Here is a 14755-nt window from a genome sequence, read left to right on the forward strand (position 1 = left end):
CTCATTAGAGGTGTGTGTAGCCTGTCTGTACTAACACACACATGCACACGCACACAAAAAACACAGTTGCAACGCCGTCAATATTCACTCACCTCAGGCCAAGGGTGGCCTACTTCAGTAGAATCCCCCAGCTGCGTACCCCACACACACACACACACACACACACGCGCGCGCGCGCACACACACACACACACACACACACACACACACACACATCCTTGTGCTATATCTATAGCTATATACATATACACATGTATTTATACACACACAAACACAAACACATATAGGGTTAGGGTTAGGAGTATACGGTACATATGTAAATACATGTATACATATACAGTATATGTATATATATATATATATGTATATATATATATACATATATGTGCATGTATATGTATATACATACACACACACACATACACACATAAACATACATATCAACATGCTACATCAACATCGGTCGTCAGTGTGTCTAGGATTGTTGCAGCCTTCTCTTCAGTTCACCTGCAATAAATACTGACTGACAGTTGATGGCGCCCACGCTCTTGGTACTAGCTGAGAGAAAAGGGAGAGTTCAGCACAGACAGATTTCAGTGAAGGCTGCAGTAGTCATGGTCGCACTGGTAGTACGGGTAGTACTGGTGATACTACCTGTCAAGATTCAAAACAGAGGTGGTAGTATGGGAGGATAAAGGAGGAGGAAGACTAATCCTCACCTCACGGACATATTTGCAGACAACTTGCAGAACACTGTGGATAAGAAGAAGAAGAACAACAACAATAATACATCCATGGTCTTCCTCTTCTCCTGTTCAGGGGGGTGGGGGTGGAGCCTATCCCAGCAGCCTTCCCCCTGGACAGGTCACCAGTCCATGGCAGGGCCAACACATAGAGACAGACAACCATTGGCTCTCCCAGCCACGCCTCCGGTCAATCTAGAGTCTGGATTAACCTGGTCCCCTCTTGATGTCTTTGGACTGTGGAGGAAGCTGGAGTACCAGAGAGAACCCAGCAGGAACCGGGAGAACATGGAGACTCACCCAGAAAGACCTATTTCTGCATGTCTGATAGGTGCTACAATCAATGTCTCTGCCACACAATTAGTGCCTTTTGTCTTTCCATTTACATCTTTGTCTGTGGTGTAGACTGCTGGGGAATTTTCTATGATGCTCTGGGCTTCTCCTTCCCTTTCTCCTCAGTTACATCCATAAATGCTTGTAAGTAACTGGACCTCTTCCTTGGAAGACTATTATTCATAGAGTTTAGCTCCATCTTTAATACCCTTCATCCCCTCTTCCTCCTCAGTAAACTCAAGGAGATGTCTGTAAACCTGTTTATTATCCTATGGTATCATTCATTTTCTATCCAACCGAACCCAGCAGGTCCGAGTGAACCAGGGACTCTCTGAGTCTAAAGTGGTGAACACTGGGGTGCCCCTGGAATGCGTGAGCTCCCGACCTCTTTTCACAGCGTGCACAAATGACTGCTTAAGCAGGCATCTCCAAATTCACATCAGGAAATTCTCAGACAACACAGCTATCCAGGGTCTCTGACACAGACACAGGCATTTTGAGCTATGACTTGGACGTTAAGCATTTTGTTCAGTGGTGTGGTGACCATCACCTCATTGTTCATACAAAAATGACAAAGGAGATAATCTTTGACCTACTGACTGTTGGCTGCGTTTATGTGCCAAACAGCAGTTCAGTGTACCCACCGTTTTTGGAGTCCCTGGGAAGGGTGCTGGATGGCACCCGACTGGGGACTCCATTGTCCCACTGGGTGACATCAATGCTCACGTGGGCAATGACAGCCTGACCTGGAGGGGCGTGACTGGGAGGAACGGCAGGCCCGACCTGAACCTGAGTGGTGTGCAGTTATTGGACTTCTGTGTGAGTCCCAGTTTGTCCATAATGATCACCATGTTAGAACACTAGGATGTCCATCGGTGCACGTGGCACCAGGACGTCCTAGGACTGATTTTATAGTCGTATCATCTGACCTGCGGCCGTATGTTCTGGACACTCGGGTGAAGAGAGGAGCTGAGCTGTCAACTGATCACCACCTGGTGGTGAGTTGGGTTAGATGGTAGGGGAAGACGCCGCGCAGGCCCAAACGAGTAGTGAGGGTTTGCTGGGAACGCCTGGTGGAAGAACCTGTCAGGATGATCATCAACTCCCACCTCCAGCAGAGCTTTCACCGCATCCCCGGGGCAGTGGGGGACATTGAGTCAGAATTGACCGTGTTCCGCTCTGCCATTGTCGAGGTGGCTGTTTTGAGCTGCGGCTGCAAGACTGTTGGGGCCAACACATAGAGACAGACAACCATTGGCTCTCCCAGCCACGCCTACGGTCAATTTAGAGTCTGGATTAACCTGGTCCCTCTTGATGTCTTTGGACTGTGGAGGAAGCTGGAGTACCAGAGAGAACCCAGCAGGAACAGGGAGAACATGGAGACTCACCCAGAAAGACCCCGTGCTGTAGCCGGGGCTCCACCCACAACCGTCTTGCTGGGGGGCCACCGTGAGGACCTCTGCTCCACCGGGCCGCCAACTTTACTAAATATCAATGTCAAAATTAGTTTAACATGACTAAGTATTGGTATTAATATTAGTGTAGCCTCACTAAACGTTCATGTTTAAATTAGTGTATAATTAATCTATGTTACTGTCAGTATGAGTGCAAATTTAATCATTGTGTGAATTTCAGGCAGGCAGAGAATTCCACAGCTGTGCTTGTTGGTCAAATGGGAAGGTTTTTTTGTTTGTTTGTGGTTGAAAGTCTCTTCATATTCATATACTTCATATATTCGTGGCTCGGCTGGCATGGGCCTTCATGCCTGTCTCCAGCATGGGGCTGTAGCCTGGAGCTTTAGCAGTTGTTGGAGGGAGTTCTCCAATGAGTTGCACTTTCCTGATATTCTCAGGGTTGTGACCTCAAACTGGAAACCCACCACCAATGTGTCTTTGTGCATGCATGAACACTTGGGATTCCTGTTTTTAGCCTTCTGGTGCTTGAGCCTATTCAGTGTACACACAACTCTGTGGACACAACGCACTATGGTCCTGGCTACGAATCCCTCCAATTGAAAAATCACTTGACTCACTCATGAATGTCACTTTAGGGAAGAAGCTCCAGATCCAGGAAACGGCTGTTCCTGCTAAGTTGGGCCTGACTGGATGTCTTCAGCCTCAACTTTAGTTACCTAACATGAAGTTTCATTCCAGGAACATCCCATCCATTTTTCAACCAGGGCCATACTTCCTGTGCTTGAGTTGAAATGATTAGGAATGTAACGCTGATCTTATTACTCCGGTCCCGAGTGACACCGTGCCAGCCAATAACTATGTGAGCGCCTCCGTGTTTTTACCTCCAGCAGGTTCCGATTGTTGAACCAACTGTTATATTTGTGTTGTCATCTGCACCCTCGCCATTTCACTGTCTTCAGATCTTTGTCAGTACTGTTTAAGTCTGTGTGTGTGTGTGTGTGTGTGTGTGTGTGTGTGTGTGTGTGTGTGTGTGTGTGCGTGCGCCCAAACCCGTGCCAGTTCAGTGGTTTGCATAACAGCTTGCTGGTGGCTGTCGTCTGCACTAGCATGTGTTACATAAGACAATTTGATGTTCAGAGTTATAATCCGGCCTGTGTTGCCTGAGCGAGCACCATCTGGGATTTCCAGCCTGTCCTGGTCCTGAGCGACGCACCCGCCTCCACCTGGAGCTGTCCCACTCACATATACCACATGCGCAGATCCATGTGAAATCATTATTGCACAGTTTCCACTGAGTGAGGATCCTGTTGCACAGTTGGTCCAGTAACAGAGTGCAGTGGGCTGTGGGTTCTGGTGGACAGTCTGACAGCAGCAGGAAGGAAAGCTGATTGCAGGAGGAGCTGCCCAGGGTGGGGATGGCATCTTGAAAGGAGGGACAGAGGTGATACCTGGGTCAAGGGGGCCACCCAGGGCAGACCCAGCCCTCTTCATCAGACCACTCAAAAGAAAATGGCTGATTAAAACAGTGTTGTAGAGGGTCTTGAGGGGCCCCAAAAGACCTCCAGAGCCTCACTGCTGCTGCTTATTCAACCTCCTCCATCTGTGAAATGACAGCCTTTATTGCAGGTTGTTCACATCCAACAGCAAGAACCTACTTCTGAGTATCAGGGTTCTGTCATGCACCACTCTAAACCACATCATTGATGTCCAGGTCTACAGATTCTGCTTTGATAAGAGTCAGCAGGACTTCTCTTGAGGACATAAAACATGAAACACAAAATGAAACGCTTGACACTTTCAGTGGATAAACTTTGACATGGACAGAATCAGTCATTTGAGGCTGGTGATGATTGTTTTCTAACTCAAAAGTGGAATACAGTCAAGGCTGAAAAACACAGAAATTTCCCTTAAGAGACCTGGATTGTGAGCAAGTTCATGTTCATGTTAAGTGGAAATCATAGTGTTGTTGAGTGTGTGTGTGTGTGCGTGCGTGTTTTTGTGGTGAGAGAATTCTTCACACACACACATACACACACACACACACACACACACACCATGTTCTAATATAAAACTATTTACTGTGAAGTATTTTAAAAAGGTATGTCAGCATCATGTAGCTGCAGTCTAATGATCCCTGTCAGATCATTCAGGATCCACATCAAAGCCTAACAGGGATCAGAATTGATCCCACATCAGCTGGTGAGGCAGCTGCAGATCTTACAAGACGAACGTGTTTGAGTCTCAGTGCTATCACCAAACTTGACCCCCTCCACCACCCGGCTGCACCAAAAAATTCGGTCCATAAAGGTTATGAACAGAACTTACTACCAGCGACGTCCAGACTCTCACTCCTCTGGTAGAAAGACTAAACGACCCTTTGTAAGGGGCCATCCACCCCATACTCCCAGAGTACCCCCCACAGGGTGCTCCTGGGAACACGGTCATAAGCCTTCTCCAGATCCACAAAGCACATGTGGACTGGTTGGGCAAACTCCCATGCCCCCTCCAGCACCCAAGCGAGGGTGAAGAGCTGATCCACGGCTCCACGACCGGGACAAAAACCACACTGCTCCTCCTCAATCTGAGGTTCAATTGTCACCCTGACCCTCCTCTCCAGTACCCTGGAGTAGACCTTACCAGGGAGGCTGAGGAGTGTGATCCCCCCATAGTTGGAACACACCCTCTGGTCCCCTTTCTTAAAGATGGGGACCACCACCCTGGTCTGACACTCCAAAGGCACCGCCCCCGATGTCCATGCATTGTTGCAGAGATGTGTCAACCAAGACAGCCCCACAACATCCAGAGTCTTGAGTGACCGAGGGAGGATCTCATCCACCCCAGAGTTCTGCCACCGCAGAGTTGTTTCACTGCCTCTGTGAATTCTGCCCCAGAGATTGGACAACCCCCCATCCAACTCTGTGTCTTCCATAGAGTGCGTGTTGGTGGGATTGAGGAGTTCCTCAAAGTATTCCTTCCACCGTCCAATTATCTCCCCAGTTGATGTCAGCCTCTCATCCCCACTGTAAACAGTGTGGGCAAGTTGCTGCCTTGAGATGCCCGTGAGATGACAGATGGTTTCCCAGAACGTTTTCGGAGGTGACCAATCATTCTCCATGGCCTCACTGAACTCCTCCCACGCCCCAGTTTTTGCCTCTGAAGAACCACAGACCTGCCACACGTTGTAGGCCTCCTTCTTTTGCCTCTGCTACCGCCATGGCTGCACACCACTTGGCCTACCGGTACTGTTCGGGTGCTTCTGGAGACCCACAGACCAGCCACGCCCTGCAGGCCTCCTTCTTCAGCCTGACGGCTTTCCTCACCTCTGGTGTCCACCAGTGTGTTCGGGAATTATCGCCACAACCGGCCCCAGCAGCCTTGCAGCCGCAGCTCACAACAGCCACCTCGACAATGGCAGAGCGGAACACGGTCAATTCTGACTCAATGTCCCCCACTGCCCCGGGGATGCGGTGAAAGCTCTGCTGGAGGTGGGAGTTGATGATCATCCTGACAGGTTCTTCCACCAGGCGTTCCCAGCAAACCCTCACTACTCGTTTGGGCCTGCACGGCGTCTTCCCCTACCATCTAACCCAACTCACCACCAGGTGGTGATCAGTTGACAGCTCAGCTCCTCTCTTCACCCGAGTATCCAGAACATACGGCTGCAGGTCAGATGATACGACTATAAAATCAGTCCTAGGACATCCTGGTGCCACGTGCACCGATGGACATCCTAGTGTTCTAACATGGTGATCATTATGGACAAACTGGGACTCACACAGAAGTCCAATAACTGCACACCACTCAGGTTCAGGTCGGGCCTGCCGTTCCTCCCAATCACGCCCCTCCAGGTCAGGCTGTCATTGCCCACGTGGGCCTTGATGTCACCCAGTAGGACAATGGAGTCCCCAGTCGGGGCGCCATCCAGCACCCTTCCCAGGGACTCCAAAAACGGTGGGTACACTGAACTGCTGTTTGGCACATAATCGCAGCCAACAGTCGTCCAGGTCATAGCTCAAAATGCCTGTGTCTGTGTCAGAGACCCTGGATAGCTGTGTTGTCTGAGAATTTCCTGATGTGAATTTGGAGATGCCTGCTTAAGCAGTCATTTGTGCACGCTGTGAAAAGAGGTCGGGAGCTCACGCATTCCAGGGGCACCCCAGTGTTCACCACTTTAGACTCAGAGAGTCCCTGGTTCACTCGGACCTGCTGGGTTCGGTTGGATAGAAAATGAATGATACCATAGGATAATAAACAGGTTTACAGACATCTCCTTGAGTTTACTGAGGAGGAAGAGGGGATGAAGGGTATTAAAGATGGAGCTAAACTCTATGAATAATAGTCTTCCAAGGAAGAGGTCCAGTTACTTACAAGCATTTATGGATGTAACTGAGGAGAAAGGGAAGGAGAAGCCCAGAGCATCATAGAAAATTCCCCAGCAGTCTACACCACAGACAAAGATGTAAATGGAAAGACAAAAGGCACTAATTGTGTGGCAGAGACATTGATTGTAGCACCTATCAGACATGAAGAAATAGGTCTTTCTGGGTGGGTCTCCATGTTCTCCCTGTTCCTGCTGGGTTCTCTCTGGTACTCCAGCTTCCTCCACAGTCCAAAGACATCAAGAGGGACCAGGTTAATCCAGACTCTAAATTGACCGTAGGCGTGGCTGGGAGAGCCAATGGTTGTCTGTCTCTATGTGTTGGCCCTGCCATGGACTGGTGACCTGTCCAGGGGGAAGGCTGCTGGGATAGGCTCCACCCCCACCACCCTGAACGGGAGAAGAGGGAGAACATGGAGGGATGGATGGATGGATGGATGGATGGATGGAGGGGTGGATGATGGATGGCGGGATGGATGGATGGATGGATGGATGGATGGATGGATGGATGGATGGATGGATGGAGGGATGATGGATGGATGGAGGGATGATGGATGGATGATGGATGGATGGAGGGACGAAGGATGGATGGAGGGATGATGGATGGATGGATGATGGATTGATGGGTGGATGATGGATGGATGGAGGGATGATGGATTGATGGATGATGGATTGATGGATGGATGATGGATGGATGGAGGGATGATGGATGGATGGATGGATGGATGGATGGATGGAGGGATGATGGATGGATGGAGGGACGATGGATGGATGGAGGGATGATGGATGGATGGATGATGGATTGATGGGTGGATGATGGATGGATGGAGGGATGATGGATGGATGGATGATGGATTGATGGGTGGATGATGGATGGATGGATGGATGGATGGATGGAGGGATGATGGATGGATGGATGATGGATTGATGGGTGGATGATGGATGGATGGAGGGATGATGGGTGGATGGATGGATGGAGGGATGATGGATGGATGGATGGATGGAGGGATGATGGATGGATGATGGATGGATGGATGATGGATTGATGGGTGGATGATGGATGGATGGAGGGATGATGGATGGATGGATGGATGGAGGGATGATGGATGGATGGATGGATGGATGATGAATGGATGAATGATGGATGGATGGAGGGATGATGGATGGATGATGGATTGATGGGTGGATGATGGATGGATGGATGGAGGGATGATGGATGGATGGATGATGGATGGATGGAGGGATGATGGGTGGATGGAGGGATGATGGATGGAGGGATGATGGATGTATGGATGATGGATGGATGGAGGGCTGGAGGGTTGGATAATTGTATGGGGGGGCATGTTGCTCTGCCCGGCCCCTGGTCTGCTGAGTCCGGCCCTGCACTAAGTCAAACAGAGGAAAGTGCACCGCCACGCTGCCTTTGTTGGCTGAAACGTGATTCCAGAGATGGGGTTTATTTAATAATCTGCCTTTCTGCTTGTGTCATTCTAGGCTGCAAATAATCCTGTTCTCTCTCTCTCTCTCTCTCTCTCTCTCTCTCTCTCTCTCTCTCTCTCTCTCTCTCTCTCTATCTATCTATCTATCCCTCCCCCTCCCACCCTCTCTCTCCCTCCCTCCCTCTCGCTGCCTCTCGGCTGCCAGCAGCGAGGACTCTCCGCTCCTCGGCTGAGCATCATGCGCTGCCGGCTGCGCCCTGCTGGAATGAACCGACTCCTGGGTGTTTTCAAGGGACTCACCGGCGGATCCACGTCGTCAGGATGCCTGATCTGACCAAACCTCTGATCCTCCTTCTGTTTCTGGCCGTTACCGGCGAGTGCCGTAAGCAAGGCTCGCGGGTGCGGAGATGGACCGGAGCCGTGGAGACGCAGAAACATGGAACGTAAGTGAATGATACCGAGACGCGCGCCTGGTGAAAGATCCTGACCGCTGCTGGACGCTGGAGTTAGAGGCTCAAGTTTATGATGGTTGAGATGGGGAGAGTCCACTGGGTCTTCAGCTGCTTGGGTTCCGGAGGACGAGTCTGAGTCCACACAAGTTTGGTTTAAGTGCAACGGTGTGATGATGTCATTCAGTCAGAGGTCAGGTGGTTTCTGGGAGATTACAGGTGAGACTACAGGTGCAGACTGACACTGAACAGGAAGTTCAGTCTGTGTGTGTGTGTGTGTGTGTGTGTGTGTGTGTGTGTGTGTGTGTGTGTGTGTGTGTGTGTTCTTGTACTTGCTACAAAGTGAGGACTAGAATGCCTATTTAACCAACAGAGTGAGGACATTTTAGCCGGTCCTCACATCTTCAAAGGGCTGCTTGAAGGTCAAGACTTGGTTTTAGGGTCAAGGTTAGAATCAGGTTCTGTTAGGTTTAGGGTCAAGGTTAGAATCAGGTTCTGGTTAGGTTTAGGGTCAAGTTTAGGGTCAAGTTTAGGGCCAGGTTCTGGCGTGTTTTGGGTCAAGGTCAGGGGTCAGGCAGTCAGTTGAGATGGTTGGGGTTGGGGGCAGGGGCTAGGGAATGTATTACGTGAAAGTCCTCACAAAGGTATAAGTACAAGGATGTGTGTGTGTGTTTGTGTGTGTGTGTGTGTGTGTGTGTGTGTGTGTGTGTGTGTGCGCGCGCGCACAAAGACAGCTGTGGTGTGCCTTGCCATCATGATGCTTCAGCACTTTCACTCATCGCTGAACCTAAACTTGATCTCATCTATTAAAACCAGAAATCTTGTGGACTGTCATTCGTTTAAGTCAGCAAACGTTCATCTGATCAGTGATTGACTGAGCCTGCAGGTTGCTGGTTCCTGGAAGAGGTGCAGTACTGAGTCTGAAGGTCTGAGGGGTCTAATGGTCTGAGGGGGCTGAGGGGTCTGAAGGCAAAAGGCAAGGCAGTTTTCTTTGTAGCCTGTTTTCCCCTCCAGTTTGTCTCCAGGCTTCATGGCATCATAACAACATCCTCTGCCCTCAGAGCCTCACATCGACTGAGGAGAAACTCCATAGAAAACCTTGAACAGGGAAAAATGGGAGAAACCTCAGGGTGAGGAGGGGAGGAGGATCCCTCACCAGGAGGGACAGACGTGCAGGAGATGTTGGTACAGACAAGAAAACAGTTTATAACACAGAATGTAGGAAACATGGAAATGTTAATAACAGTTGAAGAAGGAAGCTTCTGGAAGGGGAGGCAGGGAGAGCAAGCCAGCTTGATGGGGGACTGGATGGTAGACTGGTTCATGGAAGGGGAGGCAGGGAGAGCAAGCCAGCTTGATGGGGGACTGGATGGTAGACTGGTTCATGGAAGGGGAGGCAGGGAGAGCAAGCCAGCTTGATGGGGGACTGGATGGTAGACTGGTTCATGGGAGGGGAGGCAGGGAGAGCAAGCCAGCTTGATGGGGGACTGGATGGTAGACTGGTTCATAGAAGGGGAGGCAGGGAGAGCAAGCCAGCTTGATGGGGGACTGGATGGTAGACTGGTTCATGGGAGGGGAGGCAGGGAGAGCAAGCCAGCTTGATGGGGGACTGGATGGTAGACTGGTTCATGGGAGGGGAGGCAGGGAGAGCAAGCCAGCTTGATGGGGGACTGGATGGTAGACTGGTTCATGGAAGGGGAGGCAGGGAGAGCAAGCCAGCTTGATGGGGGACTGGATGGTAGACTGGTTCATGGGAGGGGAGGCAGGGAGAGCAAGCCAGCTTGATGGGGGACTGGATGGTAGACTGGTTCATGAGAGGGGAGGCAGGGAGAGCAAGCCAGCTTGATGGGGGACTGGATGGTAGATTGGTTCATGGGAGGGGAGGCAGGGAGAGCAAGCCAGCTTGATGGGGGACTGGATGGTAGACTGGTTCATGGGAGGGGAGGGGAGGGGAACTTGCATTCAAAGTTTTGCGTCGAGGGAACGCGTTGCTCTGCAATTCACCGCTAAGCCACTAAGGGGGTGTGGCTGTGTCTTTGTATGGTTTCGGGTGTTTCACGATATCTCCCTCCACGAATTGTTTGCCATTTGTCAGTCTTTATAGTGCCTTGAAGAGGAGTTGTAACGGTGGTCATATTTGCGGACCTCATCAATAACCCTTTCTTTGTCTTGGTCCATTTTTGCGTGTAGCTCTCACCACAGAAACTTTTAAAATGGCGGTGTTGTTGTGCTGAACCAGAAATGACGTTCTGAGTGGACCAATCACAGTCCTTGATATTCACGTCATGATGCAGCAACACGACACGTAGTCAGGATTTTTTGGAGGTGCACATCAGGCTACGGCGTAGGGGTCTGCGTCGACGGCGTAGGTACGGTGTCGCTGCGACGCAGAAGCACTATACAAGCTTAAGCCTGTAGCAGCACAGCTATCAATGGTTCAGAGCTACTTGAACCAGTCCTGACTGAAGGCTCTGTCATAAAGGAAAGTCTTAAGCCTGGACTTAAAAGTAGTCAGAGTGTCTGCCTCTCTGACCCATGGAGAGATGCTGGTTCCACAGCAGAGGAACCGGTACCTGAAGGCTCTACCTCCCAGAAGGGTCTTAGGAGTCTGAGGGTCTGATGGTGTAAGGGGGCTGAGGGTCTTATGGTCTGGTGGTCTGATTATCTGAGGGGTCTGAGGATTCTGAAGGTCAGATGGTCTGAGGGTGGACATGTAAACGTGTTGTGATATCTGACGTGATTTTCCTGAAGTCATGTCATCCTCACTATGCAGTAGGAGGCGCTGTTGAGCTCCTTGAGGAGACTACTTCATATTTAGTTCCAGAACCAATTCAAGTAGAAGACTCAGAAACCAGCAGATGGATGGATGCTGAGGTGCTGCACTGGGCAGAGGAGGTGTGGGGGGGGGGGGGGTCTCTGGAGGTCCAGAGACTACAGGAGGACCAGAACTGTTTGGTAGCTTGATAATTGACAATCAGAGAAAATGTATGAGGAGAGGGAGAAAAAAAAAAGTAAAACAAAAATACAGTAAGATTTTATTCTTGAAACTCCTCTAAAATCTATTCGTCTAATCTTTTTATGAGAAAATGATTTTTCATGAAAATAAGGGATGGATTCACTTACGAGGAAACATGTATTTTTGACAAACTTTTATGTATGTTTTCTTAAGATTTATAACCCTCAAAGGTGTATTTGATGAAAATATAAAGCCAGCAGCCTGAAGTCAGCAAGCTATCATTGGCAGACTAAAGCCAGTGGGCTAAAGTCAGCGGGCTAAAGGCAGCAGGCTAAAGGCAGCAGGCTAAAGGCAGCGGGCTAAAGGCAGCGGGCTAAAGGCAGCGGGCTAAAGGCAGCAGGCTAAAGGCTAAAGTCAGCGGGCTAAAGGCAGCGGGCTAAAGGCAGCAGGCTAAAGGCTAAAGTCAGCGGGCTAAAGGCAGCGGGCTGAAGTCAGCGGGCTAAAGGCAGCAGGCTAAAGGCTAAAGTCAGCAGGCTAAAGTCAGCGGGCTAAAGGCAGCGGGCTAAAGGAAGCGGGCTAAAGTCTGCAGGCTAAAGGCAGCGGGCTAAAGGCTAAAGTCAGCAGGTTAAAGGCAGTAGGCTAAAGTCAGCGGGCTAAAGGCAGCGGGCTAAAGGCTAAAGGCAGCGGGCTAAAGGCAGCGGGCTAAAGGCAGCGGGCTAAAGGCTAAAGGCAGTGGGCTAAAGGCAGTAGGCTAAAGGCTAAAGTCAGCAGGCTAAAGGCAGGCCCTTCAAGCTGAGGAGGAGTAACTCCATTTTACCTCTGTCCTTATCTTTCTCGATTCCACCTTTCACTGCTTTGGTGTTTTAGGGATGGTCTGCATATTCAGGGGATTGGGGGAGATGGCGGTGTTATGGTTTGTGATTGACTGATAAGAAGCAGCTGCAACAGAGCTGTGGTCAGGTGAGCCTGATGAAGAATGCAGTGCAGGTGTGTAGCCAGACAACAAATGTTTTTGGAGATTGTGTTTTGGGAATGATTGGCATTCCAGAGGTCACCCGTCTCCCTGGGATCAGTTTACCGACAGGAGCAAATCAGCTCCCTCCACTCTTTTCACTACCTGACATGAGACAAGTACAGCTGCTATTTGAGCATCAACCACACAGAGACTCACACAAACCAGTTCTTCTCAATTTTCACTTACAACCTCCAGAGGCCAGACGGCAAGCATATAAAATAGGAAATTGTAAAGTGATGGAAAACAGGGGGGGTCTCTTCACCAGATAGTATGGTCTGGAGACTCAGCTCCTCGGGGCAGCTTCACCATGTCGGGACAATCAGTCCTGCTGACCTCGCACTGCACCTCACTGGAGAGCTGATATGTTTCTAGAAGAATTCATGGATGTGATTTACAGACCAACAGTCGTATGTACCGACTGATTCTCTGGTAGCCAGACTGCACATCTGAGATCTGGATTCATATGCTGAGCGTTTGGTCCCTGTTACAACCCTGGCAGCAGTGTTCTGGATCATCTGGATCCATCTTTTTTTTTTTCTTCCCCAGCAGCAGTGTGAATGTTCCTGGTGCCTTGTTGTGCTGAAGCAGTTTTCCTCTGATGGTGATAGGAGGAGTTTATCAGACTCCTCCTATCACCATCAGTGTTTAACTGTATTTGGAATGGTCTTGGTTCATTGATAAAGCTACCGGACTGAGGTCAGCCGTGCATAGACAGAGAGAACAGGGACATTATGGGAAGGGGGGAGGCAGAAACAACTAAAGCAAAAAAACAACAGCAACAACAATAACAACCGAAAAAAAGAAAAACAGTGGTTGCAGGATTTCCAATGCAAATTTACCATCGTCCATCCATCGTCATCTACCGCTTATTCCTTACTAGTAAGGGTCGCGGGGGGTGGAGCCTATCCCAGCATCTACGGGCGAGAGGCGGGGTTCACCCTGGACAGGTCACCAGTCCATCGCAGGGCCAACACACAGAGACAAACAACCATTCACACTCACATTCACACCTACGGTCAATTTAGAGGATCAATCAGCCTCGTCCCCAATTGCATGTCTTTGGACTGTGGAGGAAGCTGGAGTACCAGAGAGAACCCAGCAGGAACAGGGAGAACATGGAGACTCACCCAGAAAGATCCCGCGCCCGAGCCAGGACTCGAACCCAGAACCTTCTTGCTGTGAGGCCACAGTGCTGACCACTGCACCACCAAATTTACCATCTTGTTTAATATAATTTTGAAATAAATGTCTGAGTGTGTGATTGTGTATCAGTTGTGCACTACGTGTGTGTATGTGTGTGTATGTGTGTGCTACGGTTTGTCTTGGATGCTGTGGGTAGCTGACTGTAGCTGATGTGGGGGACCAGAACAACACGCCCCCGGTCCAGGATAGCAGGCCGATCAGGACCAAGCCACCGGGACACCCAGAAACCCCCAGAACACAGGGAGCCCCAGGCCAGCTCCTGTGTTGGATGATGTTGTGCGCATGGTAAACTTTGTAAAGTAACAACCTGAGAAAAGTCGTATATTTATATCTTTGTGTGAGGAAATGGGGGGCGGAGCTTAAAGCCTTGCTGTTTCATCCGGAGGTCCGATGGTCACATGGCAAGGTGCTGGCCCATGGCCATGAACTGTGGGAGAATAAGTGTTCCTGACAAATGAGGTCCGATTACACAAAGCTGCTTGCCAGTGACAAGTGATGTGCAAGGTTGGCATACCTGGCAGGTATTTTTCATCTTCTAAATGAACTGAAGACAGCAGTGTGAGGCCGAAATGAAAACCCGCTTTCAAGTACAGACAAAATAAATGGATTCCGTTCAGAGGTGCACCTTTGGCAACAACATGTGGAAAGTGGCAACCTTGGAGTGTTCCCACTCACCAGGAAATGGCAAGATGTTACCACTGCTGCATTGTGTGAGGGAAAAGTTAAACATCTGAAAACTCTTGAGGAGAAGATGCCATTTTATTTCTCTTCAGCCTTCACCGAATGCCTTGACGGGGTCAGGGACCCACGGAGCTCAGCATCAG

At 49.9% G+C, this 14755-nt stretch overlaps 2 protein-coding genes across 11 annotated transcripts in view; one reads left to right on the plus strand and one right to left on the minus strand.

Moving 5' to 3' along the window:
- ankrd6a (ankyrin repeat domain 6a) overlaps positions 1 to 8919 on the minus strand; it is a 60468-nt gene extending 51549 nt beyond the window's left edge. For all 6 annotated transcript variants that reach the window (XM_086183300.1, XM_086183301.1, XM_086183302.1 and 3 more), the window contains exon 1: positions 8609 to 8919. The gene's annotated coding sequence lies outside the window, so the exon portion shown is untranslated. The remainder of the gene's footprint in view (positions 1 to 8608) is intronic.
- gabrr2a (gamma-aminobutyric acid type A receptor subunit rho2a) overlaps positions 1 to 14755 on the plus strand; it is a 67033-nt gene that overhangs the window by 6758 nt on the left and 45520 nt on the right. For 2 of the 5 annotated variants that reach the window (XM_086183304.1, XM_086183306.1), the window contains exon 2: positions 8517 to 8751. In XM_086183304.1, the coding sequence (XP_086039430.1) occupies positions 8630 to 8751 (122 nt within the window). In that variant the 5' untranslated portion in view covers positions 8517 to 8629. Of the gene's footprint in view, positions 1 to 8509; positions 8752 to 8801; positions 8977 to 14755 lie in introns of those variants that run through there. The other 3 variants (XM_086183309.1, XM_086183310.1, XM_086183305.1) reach the window with 2 other exon arrangements.

Source organism: Aulostomus chinensis, chromosome 17 (genome assembly GCF_037954235.1).
Source record: "Aulostomus chinensis isolate RoL2024-O1b breed Wild chromosome 17, RoL_Achi_v1.0, whole genome shotgun sequence".
Classification (NCBI taxonomy): domain Eukaryota; kingdom Metazoa; phylum Chordata; class Actinopteri; order Syngnathiformes; family Aulostomidae; genus Aulostomus; species Aulostomus chinensis.